Source organism: Felis catus, chromosome A1 (assembly GCF_018350175.1).
Source record: "Felis catus isolate Fca126 chromosome A1, F.catus_Fca126_mat1.0, whole genome shotgun sequence".
In the NCBI taxonomy this organism is placed as follows: domain Eukaryota; kingdom Metazoa; phylum Chordata; class Mammalia; order Carnivora; family Felidae; genus Felis; species Felis catus.
Genome location: NC_058368.1, coordinates 221,737,895 through 221,758,373, shown reverse-complemented (window position 1 = coordinate 221,758,373; position 20,479 = coordinate 221,737,895). Strand labels below are relative to the sequence as shown.

At 34.5% G+C, this 20,479-nt stretch overlaps 1 protein-coding gene across 4 annotated transcripts in view; it reads right to left on the bottom strand.

Moving 5' to 3' along the window:
• Positions 1 to 20,479, bottom strand: part of CDH12 (cadherin 12) — a 1,052,064-nt gene that overhangs the window by 68,379 nt on the left and 963,206 nt on the right. For all 4 annotated transcript variants that reach the window (XM_019812450.3, XM_019812457.3, XM_006928094.4 and 1 more), the window contains one exon: positions 14,189 to 14,356. In XM_019812450.3, coding sequence (XP_019668009.1) covers positions 14,189 to 14,356 — 168 coding nt within the window. The remainder of the gene's footprint in view (positions 1 to 14,188; positions 14,357 to 20,479) is intronic.

Sequence of the window (20,479 nt, the reverse complement as noted above, 5' to 3'; positions counted from 1 at the left end):
ATAGGAGACAGTTCAGCTTCCTGAACCTTCAAACAATCCCACATCAGTATTACTGCTGGTCTGAAAAGGCATAATATGCATCATTTAATAAAAACATGTTTCCAGGCACCTGAGTGGCTCAGTTAAGCGTTAGACCTCAGCTCAGGTCAAGACCTCACAGTTCCTGAGTTCAAGTACCATGTCAGGCTCTGTGCTGACAGCTCAGAGCCTAGAGCCTACTTAGGATTCTGTGTCTCCCTGTCTCTCTGCCCCACCCCCACTTGTGCTCTACCTCTCTCTTTCAAAAAATAAATTAAAAAAAAAAACATTAAAAAAAAACCCAAACGTGTTTCCTTTCTTTGTCTTCCACTGCTCCTTTAGACCTTATTCAGCGAGGGTAAGCTTTTTTTCTTGGATGAGACTATGGTGAATCAATGATGTTTCTGCTCAACTCTAAATAATAGACAGTCCTATGTTCACTTTATCTCACAAATTTTAGATTTGGAAATGAGAAATTCTCAACTTATTAATTATTAATTATTACATCAATCCTTATACAAAATTTAGAGTTCTCTCGTCTGCCTCCCTGCCGACAAGGGCACCTGGGCCAGCAACGGATGGGACTTTGTTTGGGGATATGAATGGTGTGGCAGGCTTCCCTCTGTCTCATCATCCACTTTGCAAAAGTGTTTTTACCTCATAAGAGGCAACAAAGCTAGGTTTTTTTTTTTTTTTTTTTTTTTTTTTTTTGGCTGTTTTCACTTGAATAGATAGGTTTTGCTTCTCTGGGATTAAAGGTAATGGCTCTAATGGCTCTTTTGGGAGCTCTTGAGAGCTTCTCCCACTATATACCCAAGACAAAGGCATTGCCTCTGCTTTGATATAACATTCCCCTTAGGCTCTGGATCTCCAAACAATCCATTTCACACACAGATTCTCACTTCAAGGAAAATCTCTGTGGCAGAACTTAAAATGACTCTGGTTTGGACATTCAGCTTCCACAAGTAACCCCTCCTTTTGTTGTCATGTAATTACTCTCCCAGACAAAGCCTTATTCCAGTATCTGCTCTTTCTGAAGATACTTTCACGTTCCTAAGCATAAGGCCAGCCTCAGACCCTCGATTTTGCCCATTTTCTGAAATAATATGGGAAAATATACTGGAATTTATCATTGGCTCTTCATGAAGGAAGGCTCCCCTCACAAGACCTGAGAGGCAAGGGAAGGGTAGCTCCAGTATTATTTTCATTAGATGGAAATTGCGCGGGGTTTTATGCAAAGCAATCCTCAGTACAAAATTCTCCCTCCACTCCACACTCTATAGTATTTTAAAAGCACAATAGCCTCGCTGTGATTGAGGGCTTCAAGAATCTTAAATGCATCCTGACTTTCTATTGTAAATTCTGTATTTTGTTTCTGGGACCATACTTGGTCATGTGGTATCCATTGTAGCTTAGCTCCCAGTGAAAACTTCAATATTAGCCTCTTATATCAGTAAGCGTTCTTTCACCCTTCTATCCAATTTCAACTGAGGTGTCCCCCTGCCTCTTCTTATTAAACCCCAATAATTCATTGATATCACTGACATTTTAGCTCCTAAAATCATTTGAACCTAGCCACATATTCCCATTTTTCACAACTGCCATCAGTACCACCATCACAGATTAACTGACTCACACTACTCATCTTGTGTCACTCCAGTTATCTAACTGGCTTTCTTATGACTATTCTGCTTGCCATCCCCCACGTGCACTCTATTTTCTGTGCTGCACTGCATGAATAGGATCATTTATATCACTTTTATCTAGAAACTCCATTTCTTTTATCATTGAGAAGACTGTTGCAAGGACATATATGAACTTCTAGAAAATCTATGAGTGTCAATATGACGGAAAGAGAGAACTTTTTAAAAAGAGACACTCTTTAAGTAGAATAGACCACATCATCTCCATCGCCAGCATCATCATCACCATCGTCACTATCAAAGGAATTATTTGTATAGTGATTCCTATTCTCAGGTACTTTTCTAAGCACTTTCCCATTATAACTAATTTTATCCTCACATTAAGAGTATGAGACAGATACTATTATGATGATTCCCAGTCAGTGACGTTCTAGTAAATGTTTGACAATTGGATCAAAGTAGGCAGGGAGAAAAGATATGGGTAAGCTCAAATTTTTCAGTGTTTCTCAGTTTCTGGGGTGAAAGAACTCCCAGCATCCCTGCTTTCAAGCCAATGTGACATCACTGAATAGAGATGGGAGGTGTGCACAATTGGCTTGAGGATCAGTAGAGCGAGCTCCAGCATACCACTCTACCAATGAAGAAATTGAGGTACATGAGATGAACCAATCAAGTGGCATCTCTGATCTAAACTTCACCTGATTTTACTGCCTGAATGTCATTCAAACAGAGACAATATTGGATTAACAAATAAATTCTTTTAAAATGCAAATAATTCAAATTATTCTTAATTTCAGGAAGACTGATGAATGCAAACCCCAATTAAGGGTCAATTGGAGTTGGATAGACTTAAGGAAAGTTTCCTTTTTCAATGCTTAGAGAGCAAAATCAATGAAGACAGAGAGACAAGAGCATGTATTAGATGTAAGATGGTTCTTAGAAAGGGATGCTGCTCTAAAATTAAAATTACTGTTACTTCCGTACCCAAGAAAGAAAAGGACATTCATTCCATCTCTTTCCGTTCTTCCAATAATCCCTCCCTTATTACATAGCTCCCAGCTTTCCACTACAAAATTTTTCAAGGAGGCATTATGTTTAATACTATAGTTCTGCTAAAGTATAGATCCAATTAACACATATCTGTATTTCCTTGCAAAATGAATTGCTCTTTATAACATCATTTTTTTTTCAAGAGATTGCATTGGAAATCCCAACCAAGCTAATTGCAAATAAACTGTGAAACATAATCCATTTGTATTACTTAATGACTGCCAGAATTAAAAGTGCGTCTGATTCTCAAAAATATGTATTTTTAATATATATGATTTATATAACCACTATCCCCATTACATAATAGTAAACATGATGGAGATCTTGGCAAGAGTTCACAACATTTCAAGTGCATCAGTAACTTTCCATTGTTCATTCATTTCTATGGAGTACATTTAATATTCCCTTAAAACCTCCATTAAATATGTGAACCTTGCTCTTGTCTTTGTCTTATGTAATTTCTGTTCCATCTAACAAAATATGGCACATAGAGAATTGTCAGCGATATTAGCCACTGATTTCACAAAAATAAGCAACACTAGAATTTTTATTAAAAATTATTAATAAATATGACACCTTATTATCTAAGCTTCTGAAAAAATGTTTGGAATCAAATTCATCTGTGAATATTATTTACTCAAATATTTGATTTCTCAAAAGAATTTTTTTGGAAACATTATGAGAGTAGTCTGGAAAAGAGAAATTTGATAAAGTTTCTTCCTTTATAACATTTTTTAGGCAAAACTAATTCTTGCAAAGCATCCAATTCATTGAACTACAAATATTATTTATGAATATTCATCATATATTCATGCATCATATTTGTAGACAATGTTTTAAAATTTTCTGTACGCATGTATTTTATTATTTGAACACTTCTTATGTCTTCCCTATTTTGCTGCTTATGCCTAAATTGTTTCACTGGCCTGCTACTCCTCTTCTTTGCATGTATAAATTCTATTCCTGGGGCTCCTGGGTGACTCAGTCGGTTAAGCGACTGACTTCAGCTCAGGTCATGAGCTCACAGTTTTGTGAGTTCAAGCCTCATGCTAACAGCTCAGAGCCTGGAATTGGCTTCGGATTCTTTGTCTCCCTCTCACTCTCTGCCAGGCTCACACTTGCGCTCTCTCTCTCTCTCTCTCTCTCTCTCTCAAAAATAAATAAACATTTAAAAAATATATTCCTCATTCTTTCAAGGGCAGCTTAAAGCCATTTTTGATGAAACACTTTCTTGCCTTCTCACTTTCATTTTTTCCCATAATTCTATACAAAAAAATCCTTTAAATAAAACATGATGTTTTTGCATCATCTAAATATTTTGGCGAACATTTGCTCTCCCACTGGCTAATTCTTACTGTGGGTTTCAGAAATTAATGTGGATATCATTTCCTTCAAAATCCTCTCAAATCTATTCTCTAATGATTTGGATGCCCATCTAATACATTTATGTGTCATTGTGTGCATAAGTCTATCATTTATTTTATTTCAAGTAGTATAATTGTCCATTAACTTAATCTCCCCATTATACACAGAGCTGCTTGAGGGAAGTCGTTAAATTTTTTTATCCTTTTTGTACCGACACACAAAAAAGATATAGCCTTTTTTGCACTTACACTTCAATAAAACTAGCAATCAATTAAACATTCATTAAATACTATAATTAATTGTGTCGATATTTGTTAACAAACTAGGTTTCTTATGTACAAAATGTTTGGTGCCTATATTCTGTTTCACTCTCATAAAGAAATACTGAAGAAGTTCGATTTCTTTGCCTATATAAACGTTAAGACCAATGAGAGGCACACATGAAAAAGAGAAAGTTAAACCATGTGAAATAAATGTTGAATTTAGAATGTTTCACATTAGAAATTAAAAATTATCACCAGTGTTAGAAATCTGTGTATTAAAAGCTTGAGGTGTATTAAGCAACTGGAGATGTCATAAGTTAGTTTTAATTTAATAATCCTGCCACTGTGTTTTCTCTGGGTTAAAAAAGTATAATGAAATCAGAAAATTGTATTTAAATCAAAATATTCATTATAAATGTTCATGGGTAAAGATAACACTATTTTGGTGATAGAACTTTATATTCACTTCCTAAATATTTCCGTGGAGTTAGAAATCTTGAAATTGATTTTTTCATGTATATAAAAGTTATACAATCAGTCCTAAGAATTTTTTTTTTCCTGGTGGTAAATTCAGCTACAATACAGGCATGAGCTATTTCTTGAGCTACTTTTCTCTTCAATTCATGTTTGATCATACATTAATGGGAAATTCTGATAAAGGAGAAGCAACAGACACAAAGAAATGGTATAAAATGAGCCTATACTCTAGTTGAAGAGACAGATACAAAGAAGGAATGGGGTAAGGTTGAAAAGAGGGAGGAAGGAAAATGTGGGAGGGAGGAGAGGAGGAGGAAAAAAAAACACTCACTGTTGGATACTTCAATTGCATTATTTTACTTAATCCTCCCAGAAGCTCTATTATTATTAAGATGCCTACTTAATTTACTATCCAAACAGAACCACTTTTGAGAGCAAAAGCAATCACTATTTGTAATTAATTCGAGACCACATGTGAAAACTAGAGCTGTCTCAGGCAAACCACAATATATGGTCCCCCTATTTATTATCTTAATTTGATGCTGTAAAAACATGAGATAGCGAGAGTTTATTTAGCTATTCAGGCCCCAGTGACTTAATGGTGAAACTAAGCTTTCCATCAGTACCCTTCCCAAAGCCTTGGCTCTCTCGATTCTACAAATCTTATAAACATAAAAAATACTCTCAGTCTTGGAGAGAATGTCTTTTCAGTTTGATTAGTGGAGAAGTAGATAGAATGCCCCATGTTCACATTCAAGGGCTCTCACTTTTACTCGGTGGTTCTGGTGTAGGAAGCAGTGATCTATATTTTCATAAATATTCATATTTAAAAATTACAGCTTTAGTATGGTGCCAAATTGTGTTCTGCTGCATTGCACATGTAACTATGAAGTACCTGGCCCCACCTCTTTCCATCTCTTTTTCTTGCAGTTTCTTCTTTTAAATGTGTGTAAATAAACAAAACCTATTCATAAGGATTAAAGAAGTTAATATGCAGCTTTAATGTACTTTACATAGTACATGTGCAATAAGGATTAGCTGCTGTCCACACTAAAATCATCACCATAGGCCATAAAGAGTAATACAACTGTACCCCCTGGAAAAAGTCTTGGAACTGGCTGATGCAGCCTGGGCAGGAAAATGCAGAAAAGCAAACTGAGGACTTGTGAATTTGAAGACTTAACAAGGAAGTAACAGATAGGTATGCTTTGCACCCAGAGACTTAGGGGTTTTCTTATTACTTAAATCTGATAAGTTCGGTTGCTGGCATCTATTTACTTGCTCTGACTGACAGGAAATGTCACAAAAGGACTTTTTCTCCTATTTTTGCGGGAGGGCTGGAAAGTGGAAATGGGAGAACTTGCTCATTACTTGACTTGTCTGTTTCAGAACCTAAGAGTTTTATTACATCATAGGTAAAATCTCACATCTGAATTGTGGATTATATGATGCCAAAACATCCAAGCCACTTCTCCAGGATTTGAATTAAAAAAAAGGACTCTTAGGTGAGCTACAAAGTGCACAGATGAATACTGACAAATATTTTAAATATTTATAAGTCCCATGGTCTTTAGATATTGTTAATAACATTGGTAAGATTAAGCACAATATCTTTTAATACCATTTCAGTTTTAAACGTTATTTGCTATGGTTCACAAAATAATTTAAAACTAAAAGTCAGATTTCTTAAAGACCTACAGAAGTTGTAGCTCAAAAGTTTAGTTCTTTTGCAAATCAGGCAGCGGGGCCATGGAGCAACCAGGCTGCAATCTTGTGCCCTTTGCCACATGGTGAAAAGGACCAAATAAGTTAGCAAAACCTTCAGCATCACTTAAAAAAAGATTCATGCTTTAATTAACAAAGCATAATGCATACTAATGTGACAGTAATAGCGACGACAAATTATTTTAAAATTGTGGTAACTATTTTTTGTTTGCTTACATCTGCCTACCTGGAGTCTAGTGAAACTATTCCCTTCTCATTGGAGAAGCTGGAGCTTGCATTCATTCACTGAGCTTGCATTCAAAGGGATTCAGCTCTGTGTTAGCCTCTAAGCATCCATATCTGACATCTGTAGGCTCTTTGGAATACTTTTAAGCAAGATGTGTAACTGTATATGAGTGTTTAATTGTAAAAGACAAAAACAAACAAAAACACAAAGCTTTTCAAAATAGTGTAAAGTGAATAAATTTTAATATTCAGATTTTACCTAAATATGCTTGTAGGAATAGAATCTTGTATGGATAAAAATAACTCTAATGATATACAAAAGTTAACTCATTACCTCTATTTAAGGAATAATGAAAATGCCTTCTAGGGGTGCCTGAGTGGCTCAGTTGGTTAGGTGTCCGACTTCGGCTGAGGTCATGATCTCACAGTTCATGAGTTCAAGCCATGTGCTGACAGCTCACAGCCTGGAGCCTGCTTCTGATTCTGTTGTCTCCCTCTCTTTCTGCCTCTCCCCTGCTCGAACTCTGTCTCTCCCTCTCTAGCAAAAATAAATAAACACTAAAACATATTTAAAAAGAAAGAAAGAAAATGCCTTCTAAATTGTTTCATCACAGTAAACCAGTGATTTTCAAATTATTCACTGTAGATGATTTAGAATCTACCAGATTACTTGTTTGAAATTCAGATATCTGGGTCCAAGCTATGTCACTTGAAACAGAACTTCCATCACAGGGACAAAGGATCTCAAGGGATTGTTAGGGCAAATAAGATTTAAGAACTATTGGGAGCACTGTGGTGACTACAACTCAAGTCATCATTTGCATGCCTTATCGTCAGGAAATAGTTCTCTCTTGCTTGTTTTTATTGAAGTAGACAAAGGAGTCATTTGGGAATTAAAGTAGAAGTGTTTGTTCCACTTAAGTAAAAAGCTGGTTTTATTATAGCTTAGCTTGATTTTCAAAAATAGAAATAGAGCCATCAAATATGATGACTATTTTTATCACTCATGCCTACAATTTTTATGAGACCCAGGTAATAAAAGTTCTTTGTGTAGTATTTCCAAACTCTTAGATTTACAATTTCTTTATTTTATGCTTTTTAAATATCCCCCCCAAGTGAGGAGTTCTACACACACACACACGCACATATACACATACAGAGATACACATATAAAAACATGTCTACATACATAAATTAGGAATATGGGTAATATATAACTGTCACATATTATGCATCCCACAATACCAAAGACCTATTTGTCTATTTTTCAATCTGCATTCATATCTTTGGGAGGTACTGATATAAAAAGTCATGTATTTATAGATAGCATCTACATAATTTTTGATTAAATATGAATAATATATAAAACATTACTTCTGAAATTTACATTTTCTTCTTACTGTAGAGGCCTCTGGGAAATAAACAAGCTCCTTAGAGCCCTAGACTAGGGAAAATTTTTGTCAGAAAATGCTCTAAAAGTGTTATCTAGTTGAAATTACTTAAATATTAGTAAAAATTCAATTGTAGGAATTAAAACATGTTCTAACATTGATACTGAATCAGCACCAGTACTAAATTTAAGAAACATAAACAAACATGACTTTATGTCGACCCATTAATATATTGTTGCTTTCTTGTATTACTATTTAAATCCTTCACCTGTTTTCAAGAAGCCTCAACTTGTATTTATAGTGAAAGCTTCTGTACTAAATAATATGTTATTATACTGTTAACCTTGCAAACCAAACTGACCCAACCACCCTCTCAATCCCAAATATTGGAAAGAGGCTGACGTTATCCTCATTTAAGCAGTGGATTTCACATAAGACCCATTATTTTGACCATACTTCTTCCAGTACATTTTTCAGAGTACTTGTCACCATTTTCTCTTTCCCATTCCTGCACCTAAGATAACATACTGGAGATAGTGCTAAAAGCAGAAATTTGGCCTTTGTTTCACCTTTACAGAGAAAACTTAGGAACATGCTATGGTGTTATCCATTATTTGCACTTGACCTGCAGGTAGGAAGTGGGCCAGTTGTCGGAGTCTCCACATAAGTTGGGATGTGAGAGTTCTATACAATTCATGTATGGCAGTGACAGGGTGGGTTGTGAAAACAATGAAGTGTTCCTCAATGTTTCCATATTCACACACACACTGGGCAGCAGAAGGCCTTTTCTGCACTCAAAGGCCAGGAAATATTTTCTCTGTGGTGTTACTTAATGATTCTGAGATTCTATCTATCTATCTATCTATCTATCTATCTATCTATCATCTATCTACCTATCATCTATCTATCTTTCTATCTACCTATCTGATTTAGATAGTTCTATAAAAATTGATGTCTACAAAATATACACAAAGTCATGAACTGTCATATTGTATACATGCATACTTTCAGATTGTATATTATTTGCATAAATAAACTTAAATCATAGAATTTGTATGTTTGATTTACCTCATTCAGCCCCATGACAATCCCCTTGGAAACCTGGAAGAATGTAAAGGTATATTTTCTATGGCTGGATCTAAGTTAACTGTCAAAATTCAATTAGCTTTTAGCCCTTTATTTTTAAAGGCTTATTAAATTTTTAACAAGAAAATTTCACTCTAGAAGCTTACAGTTTTCCAAGTTAAGGATGCTAAATGGTAAAGAGAAATAGATTTTGTTCCCCCAACTGGTTATAATTGGGTTTATGTTGATTCTAATGAAAATCTTTATAAATTACATATTGTAATAAACATGTATTTAACAATAAACAATCCTATATTATACATTTCAAAATAATAAAAGAAACAGTCTTAATTTGGATGCCAGAAAAGTAATAACAGGATGAAAAAATGAAATATATTTTAACTGAACATAAATATTTTAAACTAAATAAATGTATAGTTATCAACATTTGTTTTTTTTAATAACTCATAACTGACCTTGGCAGTCTATAGTCTTTCTATATCATGAATGTATAATAGAAATATATATACATATTTTTTATCCATAGATTTGTAGTCATTGTCTTATAGTTCATGTAAACAAGATCAAACATTATTCATTGTGCAGTAGACATTTTGGCTGATGTATTTAATACTTTAATTTTACTTACATTGTTTTTTGTTAATTTGAGGACAATAACAACTTTTCCTGGGTGAAGTCTAGTATTTGCAAATATCTTATTCATTAAATTAACTAACTATATATATGGATACAACTATATATTTTATATAGTAATTATTGTTCAAATAATGTTTTATTGACTATTATCCAAATCAAAATACTTATAGCTATCAACAGTCACTATAAACATGTTTGGTAGGTATCTTATTAAAATAGAATTTCTTTAAAATAGTTTTACCTACTTTTAAGAATTTTTCTTAGAACAATTATTAATGTCCTATTTTCTGCATTTGAACTTATTTACCTTACACAGAGTTCTCTTACTCAAAAGAAAGAAGAAGAAAATACCTCTTTACATTTCCTATAAATGAAGTATCTCTTTCATCCAATGATCCGTATGGACTGCTTTATTTCACTAAGGTTGATCTCACATTCATTACAAAATTATGATACAGAAGAAAGAGACCAAGTGGGAGAAGCATGAATATTTTGCCTAATGTGAATTAACCACATCACTTAATTGATTTGACCTCCTAATGTATTATTTAGATCAGCTTGTTAGATGGTTTTGTCATTTAAAATTCAAGTAATGGAAACCATCAGCATTTTCCTGTAGATTATTTTAACAGATAGAGATCTTTTGCAGATATTCTTGGTTATGGTAGATGGTAGTTTTATAAGTATATGGAAAAGATTTTGCAAAGAAAATATTTTGTCTTTATACGACTACAGGTACAGCTCTTTTAACATGTCAGGTATGATTTCCATTTCCATATTTGTTTTGGATAGTTTTCTAGGTTATCTATAGGACATTTTAAATCACACACAGGTATCAAAGGCAAATTGTCTTTCAAGAGGGAGAATGTAAACGAGAGACCTGAAGTCACTACATAAGATGAAGTTTTGGTTCTCTCACCTAGTGGCTGCATGATCTTGAACAAGTTTATAACTTTTAAAAACTTAACTTACAGCAACTTTTCTTAATAATGTGCCTTGCTACTTTATTTCTAAAATTGAGAAAATACTATAAAGTCATTATAAAAGTAAGAAGGGAATATATATGCAAATCACTGTGCACAGTACATGACACACACTAATTTACTAGTCAATATCATTGCCATCATCATCATATCATATTGGCAGGAAGTTCTGATATCTCAGGAACCATGTATTTTTCAAAAATAAAACAGCAAACTGCTTACACATGCATGATACAAATGCGTGTATCATTCCATCTTTTTTTTTCACCTCTAACAGATTTAGAGAAGGAAATGAATGGAAATGGGTACTTAACAGTGTCACATATGCATACGTACACACACAAAGCCCAAACAAGTTATGATTAAATTTTAAGAAATTATCTTCTGAAATTTTTAAACAATGAGAAATTGTAGCTCATGAAATTCATCTGAATGAAGTTGTTGTTCTTTTTTTTTCAGAATAATTGCTTATCAGACATGAATAAATGCAGCTAGTTGTGGGGATTTTCTTTTAAGTTATTTATGTATAGAATATATATATATATATATATATATATTTTTTTTACTCTTAAGGTTGAAAAGATTATCATTTCAGTTTGTAATGTTATGTCACACTTGCAGCTTAATTGCTGCACATGAGAAATATTCTTGCAAAAAGAGCATTGACTTCTAAATAAATGGCTTTTCTGTTTAGACCTGTATTCTGTCTTTTCCTCTCAAGGATGTAATTCAAAATGACAATACAGTAAAAGGGGCTTGACACAATGGCATGTAAAATTTCAAGGGGATTAATTTCTTATTCATGCAAAATCTGAAAACCCTTTTCTTTCTCATGATTCAAAAATATCTCTCACCCATTATACTTTGAGACTATAGTTCAAAAATGCATGTAATACAAGTAGAAAATAATTTTATCATGGTGACCTGTTCAGTATATTTCTTTTGCCCTCTTGTTTCTCTGTGCAGGAATGGTGACAATTCAACATATGTCATGCGACTTTTTTGCAAGTGTTTTAAAAAGTATGGTTTTAGAGGGCATATAAAAGAAAAGAATAACTTTTCATTTTAACATTATGTTACACTAGAAGGAGTCTGAACTTCTGAGAAAAAAATCTCTACTTAAATTGCTGATCTCAAGCAAGTTATTTAACCTTCCTACACCTCAGTTGTTGTTTTTAACAGTCAATGTGGAAAATACAGAACTGTTGTGAATAGGGAATAAGATAAAGTTCCTGACATGACATATAAATATTCTGGAAATTCTAGTGGACTTATCCCCCACATTCCTTGCTGGTTGTCTTCAGACCTACATATTCAACTTTGAATAAATCCCAAGCAAACATATTGCTTTATCCAGGTTCTCTTTTCACTGGGTAAGTTCTAGAAGTGATCGTCCTGTTTCAGCAGGACCTGAGCACACTATCTTGGCTTCCTAAGTATAATCTAGCCTCTTTTTCATGGAGATATTTTTTTTTCAACGTTTTATTTATTTTTGGGACAGAGAGAAACAGAGCATGAACGGGGGAGGGGCAGAGAGAGAGGGAGACACAGCATCGGAAACAGGCTCCAGGCTCTGAGCCATCAGCCCAGAGCCCGACGCGGGGCTCGAACTCACGGACGGTGAGATCGTGACCTGGCTGAAGTCGGACGCTCAACCGACTGCGCCACCCAGGGGCCCCTCATGGAGATATTTTTATTTCCCTGTACCCCAGCCTATTTTTCTGGATTCCTGCCCAATTTTTTACAAATCACCCTTCATCCATACCAGCAGAAATTGTATCCTCCACTGGCTGGGTTTTATATCTTTCATCTGAAGAGCATCATTATAATCCTCATGAATGAGAATATTGATGCTACCTAGGAATATCTTTGCTACTTCCTATTCGCTAGAAGGAACATATTTTAAATGCACAAAACACAAAACAGGAAGGGCCCACGTTCACAGCGATGCCATTTATATAAAAGTAGAGTAGTCTCCCAAACTATCCCCCTCATTTAGCTACTACAGCTTGTCACATGTCAGAAGTAAAAATAAAGAAATAAAAGAAATAAAAATAAAAATAATCAGTACTTTTCAAGTTGGAAATATATTCTTTATTAATGTCAAATATTAAAGAATCAAATGCACTATTTCTTTCTTCTTCTTTAATATTTATGTTTTATCTGGTTCCCTTAATAGCAAAGTAAGGAAAAGTGTTGCCGTAAGACTGTGTTATTAATTATAGCACATTACATACTCACCATTTGTCACAGACATTTCATTTGCTTAAGTATGATGACTTCTAATTGCCACTCATGACATTTGCCATTGGACCTTCTGAGCACTAAGTGAAATATTTCCATACGAAAATATATGTTAATGATATTAACAGAAAATGATAAAGTAGTAAAATATGAAAATGAATTCAGCTAAAGGAATAAAATATCCATTTAGTTAAATATTCTCAGTGTTTTATACTATGGTAGATGAACTCAAACTCTCCTACTGGGATTGAAAGAGGAAAATCATTTTGTTTTGGTTTTATAAACTGTTCACGCAAATGAGTATCTAGGGATTTAATCAAGTTCCTTGTGTAACCAGTGACAGAGACTTTCAGTTTTTGTATTCTAAGTCCTAAGAACACTGAACTAATCCTTGAAAATGCACCAGAAATCGAACAGGTACTGATTGGTGTTAAATGTAATACTGTAGAAGAAAACGAGATATAACACAAGTGAGAAGTATTCATTTTCAATAAGAAGCACAGAGTTGCAGAGAAAATACAGGTGTGAAACATTCTATTATCATAGAAACTGTAGCAATTTTCACCTATTGCAAAACTAAAATAAGACTAAAGTAATGTAAATAGCATCACTGGAATATCATCTGATACATACATGAAAGCATATGGAAATGATTCAAATATAATAGGTAAGGAGAAGGCAGAGAATTCTGAGACAAATTGCATAATAGAGCAAATAATATGGTGTCACATTTGTCATAAATACGAGTCTTAAATTAAAATGGAATATTCATATTTATATTACTTTTTCAGGTAAAAAAATAGAGCAAGATTCCAACCTATCGTGAATATTTTACTTTAACAGGAATTAACAACATAAGACTCATTGTTCAATTACTGACTTGTATTATTTTATATTAAAGTCGTACTGGGCATGATTCTAATGGAAAATGAAACTCTTAAGTCATTTAATTTTTATCTATTGGCTTCTATTTCCTAAGACGAAAAGTGTCTGAAAAATTATTATAATTTCTGCAACATTCAATGAAATGTGAGAATTGTTTTTTAAACTGCACCAGTTTAAACTCAATAGAAAGAACGTACTTTTAGGGAATCGAGGTGGATTGTCATTGACATCAGTGAGGGTGATGTTGACTATCGTCGTTCCGGCTAACCCTCCTAGTTGTCCACCCATATCCTTGGCTTGGATGAGGACTTGGTATTGTTCTTTGACTTCCCTGTCCATGTTTGGCAAAGCTGTTCTAATAACACCTTAAGGGAAAACAATAATAAAAGATAAATATTACAAACACTGTGTTTTCTGAGATATGATAGTCTGCAACAAGAAAATGATTTTATCTAGATTCAGGAGTAAAGACATGCCAACAAACCTACATATCTCTTAAAAAATGAAACACTTACTTTTTCACTCAAAAGTGAAAATGTTCAATGGTTAGAATATAATTAAATATATTATGGTAACAGCCATTTAATGAAATGCTATACAACATTGTGAATATGGTTAAAGAACAATGTATCAGCTCTAAAAGATGGTCATCATTCATTAAGTCAACCAAATCAGACATGATTTACTTAGAAGGATTCTATCTTTAAAAGAGAATGAAAGTGTTAGACAATTTAGACAAATATACATATACATATATATATTAAAAAATTAAGTGGTTACACTAAGTGTGATGTTTCTAAATAAAACTAATTTCTTCTCCATTCTTCTCTTTATTTTCTAAAATAAATTTGTTACTTTACTTTTTAAGCACACAAAGTATCTCCACCCATTTATTTTTCATCTCTCAGGATTCCTCTTAATTATTTCAGCCACAGATTTTTTTCACTTAGATCTCATTAAGCTTTGCCACTGCAGGGACCTTATCTCCCTTGTCAACGAGTTACTCCAGTCTCTGCCATTTAGAAGGAGCTCAATAAGAATGTGTCAAACAGCTGACTAGTTGAATGACTGGCTGAATGAATGAATGAATGAATGAATATATAAATAATTAAGTTTACAATTGTGAATCATGCAGTATATATGCCTATTTACGTACCCTACTCATTTTCTGCCCTTGTATCCAAGTATAGAACTAATTTATATTTATATTTATTCATAGTGAAATAACTAAAACCTTCTGGATTTGTTGCAAGTAAAATTATGAATAAATTTTATACCAAATTCCAGCGTATAGCCAATGGTTTTTGGGAGAGACTGCAGAGCATTTGTCTTAAATCCATGTGTCTTTGATAGTGGTGTTTCTTAAATAAAGTAGCATATATGAATAACAAATATAATATCAAGCACCAAAACGAAGTCTAACATCCAAATCATAAACTGAATACACATCCACATTTTATCTGTTCTTGCCACTATTGACTTACAAAATGCTTTGCTCTGTTGCTAATTTAAACTTAACTACAATCTAGGATTTTTTCTGACCCTTGGCAGGAAATGGTTGCAAAACAAGCAAGTTCCATTTTTTTGCTACTGCTGTTTATTCATGCATGAGTTCTGACACTCTATTATTTCAATCTGTTTTTCCCCTCTTCAGCTCAGATTCTTGATGTTTCAATTCCAAGTCTCTTAACTAGGATTCTTCATCTCTGCCATCTCAGTGGCCTGGTTGCACATGCTTTCAGGTACAAGACTTCTGCCTGCCTTATAATGCTTATATTTTCTAGATAAATGCCTAGGTTTAATTCATATGCATGCTGTATTGTCCTGTTTTTGACCAGATGTCTCTTTACTCAGTTCATTTACAATATGAAAATTATATATATATATATATATATATATATAATTATGTATATTTGTATATAATTTTTACTTTACTCAATTCATTTCTAATATGAAAATTTCTAATATGAAAATGTATAAATATTATACTTTATATTATATGTATATATATTGTACATAGATACATTAAGATGCTATGAAAAAGAGGCCAAATAGGTATTTTCACACTTATTTAAAACTAGGTTGGTTTGTTTTCTGGTGATTTGTTACAGTTATCATCCAGACATCAAACTGCCCTGCCCTCCTGCTCCACCCTGGGTCTGACAGGTGACCTTTCTGTTCCTTAGCCCTCCTTTACTGTAATGCCGCTCACCTGGAAGACATCTGCTAGAATTTAGAGAGAGGAAAGGGTCGCATATGTAGTTCCAAAGAAAACCACGGATGACCATGAGCCCACCACCATTTCCATTTAAGAACCACTGTCTCAGAGAAATAAAATAGGGCATTTGTAGAATTTTTTCAGAGTTGAATCTGGGAAATCAGGCAGACGACAAGTTTCAAATGTGAGAAGAGAATCTTAAAGCATTGTGGTCTATCGTAAAAGCCTGGTGAAAAATAGTCTCCTTTCCAAGAAGCTAATCTTTTTTATGGACCACCCATTATGTACCAAATGCCTAATATTCAAAGCCAAACAGACAAAAATGGATTCCATGATCTTGAGCAAGGAGGAACCTTGCCAAGGACTGAGCTTAAGTGCTTCTATAGTAGAATGTAACCAGCAAACGGAAATGCTGCATTCTGTTATTTTGACTCTTAAGTTTAAGTTCATGTGTCCATCTTTATTTTTTACTATTTGTATATAAAGTTACAGCCTTGTCTGATAATAACTGAAGCCTAAAAAATGCATTTTGCAGGATAGCATAAATATTCCACAGCAATAATGCCACGAAATTTAATTAGTTAGCTATAATTCTGAAGTAAATCCTATTTATTAGGGAAAAAAAATGGAGGGGTAAATATACCTTGAATTTTGGTATGATTTAAATGTCTTGTACCTGATGAACTTTCCAGCATACATAATTGAGATGAATTAGAATAAATGCAAAAAGGAGAAAATTTCTTCTAGTGGGATTTTATTTCTGCCAATATGAATATAAATATATGGTTGAAAGAGTTATAAACTTAAAATAATATATCAAAGGACACTAGTCTGCCAAGGAACATATTCATCCTCTGCAAAGACGCTCATGTTGTCTGTAAGCCCCTTAATCTCAATGGATTTCAGCTTGCTTTGCAAAAATGGGTTAAATCTTCTGAGAGCATTTTGAGATGAAATAATGCAAGACTCTATGTGAAGAACCATTAAATATGACATGTGATAATCCAGTATATGGCTTTACATGAACTATACTGTGAATTGAGGACTGCGCTGCAGACTGAGACATGGGACACCTGATTCAGTCACCGTTTGTACTAAAATGTATGTTTCATTCAGTCACCATTACCAAGTTTAACAGGATAATGGTGACACTCTTCCATTTGTCGCTCTAGATCAACTTTATATACTTTTTCTAGACTTCTCTCTGCTTTCCAGCTTTTGGTTGTAATAGGCCAACTGACAAGAGATTGAATGTGTAAGGAGAACGAGGTTGGGTTTTTCTTTGCATGGATACACCCACATTAACAGAAGACCATGGGGGAGGGGAAGGGAAAAAAAAACAAAAACAAAAGTTAGAGAGGGAGGGAGCCAAAACATAAGAGACTCTTAAAAACTGAGAATAAACTGAGAACTGATGGGGAGTGGGAGGGAGGGGTAAGTGGGCGATGGGCATTGAGGAGGGCACCTGTTGGGATGAGCACTGGGTGTTGTATGGAAACCAATTTGACAATAAATTTCATATTAAAAAATAAATAAAAATAAATAAATAAAAAAGATACACTCTCTGTACAAGGTTATTTCACGGAATGTACACTTAATGGGTCTATGTTTATGGGATACCGAGGAGACCATAAAGAAGTACTCACATAATTAAGTTAATTTCAGATGGTGATTTGTGTTATGAGGAAAGTGAAATCAAGTGCCTTTGAAAGTAGTGTCAGAAAAGTTCTCTCTGAGAAAAGGCTTTACAGTTGCAAACTCAGAGAACTGGAGGCGGCAGACCTGGAAAGATCACAAGAAGGAGCATCCCAGGGAAGGAAGCAGGAAAGTACTTTGTAGAAGCAGGCATAGTCCCTCAAAGCATACAGAAGAGTCGATGTGGCTGTATATCAGAAGAGTCGATTTATGCTGCTACGGGGGAAGGACAGGGCAAAATAAAACCAGAGAGGGGACAAGAAGAAGTAACATGGTGGCTTCAAAGATAAATAAACCCTCTGGAATGCATCTGGCAGATCAACAAGTGGGATCAAGCTAAAACGCTTCCACACAGCAAAAGATACTATCAACAAAATGAAAAGGCAACCTGTGGAATGAGAGAAAATATTTGCAAACCACCTGATAAGGGGTTAATATTCAAAATATACAAGAATTCATACAACTCAGTAACAAAAAGCAAACAAGCTGACTTGAAAACGGGCAGAGGAACTCAACATTTCCCAAAGAAGTTATACAAATGTCCAACAAGTCCACGAAAATGTGCTCACCATCAACAATCATCAGAGACATGAAAATCAAAGGATTACCTCCTCACACTTGTTAGAATGACTGTCCTCAAAAAGGCAAGAGATAACCAATATTGTCAGGGTGTGAAGGAAAGGGAATACTGGGGGCATAAAATAGTGCAGCTACTGTGAAAAACTGTGTGGGGGTTCCTCAAAGAATTAAAAATAGCGCTACCATCTTTTCCAAGGATCTCACTTTTGTGTATATATCCAGAGAAAATGAAAATAGGATCTCAAAGAGGTACTGGCACCTTCATGGTCACTATAACATTATTTACAAAAAGCCAAGATAAAACAACCTAAACATCCATTAACAGATGATTGGATAACAAATATCACACACACACACACACACACACACACACACACACACACACGCGCGCGCGCGCACAGGAATATTATTTAGTGAGGAGAGTGAAGGCATGGATGAACATTGAGGGCATTATGCTAAGTAAAATAAGAAAGGCAGGGAAAGAGAAATGCTCTACAGTATTATTTATAGGTAGGATCTAAAACAGCTGAACTCATCTAAACAAAGTAAAATGGTGGTTTCCAGGACCTGTGGGCTGGGGGAAATGGGAGACGTTTGTCGAAGGCACAAATTTCCAGTTATGAGATGGATGCCTCCTGGGGATCTCATGTACAGCATGATGATTATAGTTAATATTACTCTGTTATATACTTGAAAGTTGCTGAGAGAGTAGCTCTTAAAAGTTCTTACCGCAGAAAAGAAACGGTCATTATGGGACAGGATGGAGGTGTTGGCCAACACTATGGTGGTGATCATTTGGCAATATTTAAGTATATCAAATCAACACATTGTATATCTTAAATTTCTACAATGTTGTACATCAAATACATCCCAATAAGGCTGGAAAAAATGTTAATTATTACTTTGCGACTATTGAGAGAGAGAATGAGGAACAATGGATGAATGGCTCAATTTTACACTTACTGAGGATTAGAGTCCAAAGAAGTCCTGGGCCATTTATTCTGTTCGTAAAAGGGAAGTCATGGCAGTGAGGTCAGAGCATGAACCATACAACCCTGCCCAAACTAAACTCCAACTCACTCAGAGTGAAAACTTCTCCACCTTTCCACTTAACTCTCTGATCTTCTCTTCCACAACTCTCTTCTTTGGTCACTAGATTTCTGGTCACACTGTCTTCCATCTGTGGGGAATGTTCTTCCTGTGGTTTACTCATAAGTAGCTCCTCTCTTTCCTTCACATCTTTTCTCAAAGTCATCTCCATAGGACTTTGTTGGCCATTCTATCTAGAATTCTATATTGACTTAGTTTCCTATTGCTTCTGTAATAAATTGCCACAGACTAAGTGCCCTAAAAACAGCACGAACTTACTGTCTTAAAATGAGGGAGGACCAAAGTCCAACATGGGTCTTGAGGACCAAAATCAAGGGTGTGGGCAGGAAGCATTTCTTTCTGAAGGCTTTTTTATCTTCTGAAAGATGTCTTACTTTTCTGCATCTTCAAATCTTTCTTGGACTTTGACTTGCCCACCTTCCTTTTACACTTTTAGGAACACATGTAATTAAATTGGGTCTACATAGACAATACAGGATAATCTCCACACCTTATCTGCAGGTGAGAAAACAACCTTAATTCCATCTGCAACTTTAATTGTCTTCATTAAACATAACATAATCGTAATATAACATAATCACAGGTCCCAGGGATTAGGACATAGACATACTTGGAAGATCACTATTTTGCATACCACATATAACCTTACCCAGCATCTCCTATGCTCTTTATCTACTTTATCATTTTCTCCTTAGCCTTTACTGCTATTCAAAACTTTGTAGTATAGTTTTCTTACTTATTGTGTTTGTTCTGTGTTTTCCCAAATAAAATGTGTATTCCTGAAGGTGGGAATTTTGTCTTTATTTTTTTCTTCCCTGTAGGATACCTAGGTCTAGGTCAATGTGAAGCATATGGTGGGCACACAAAATATTAATAAAAGCCATAA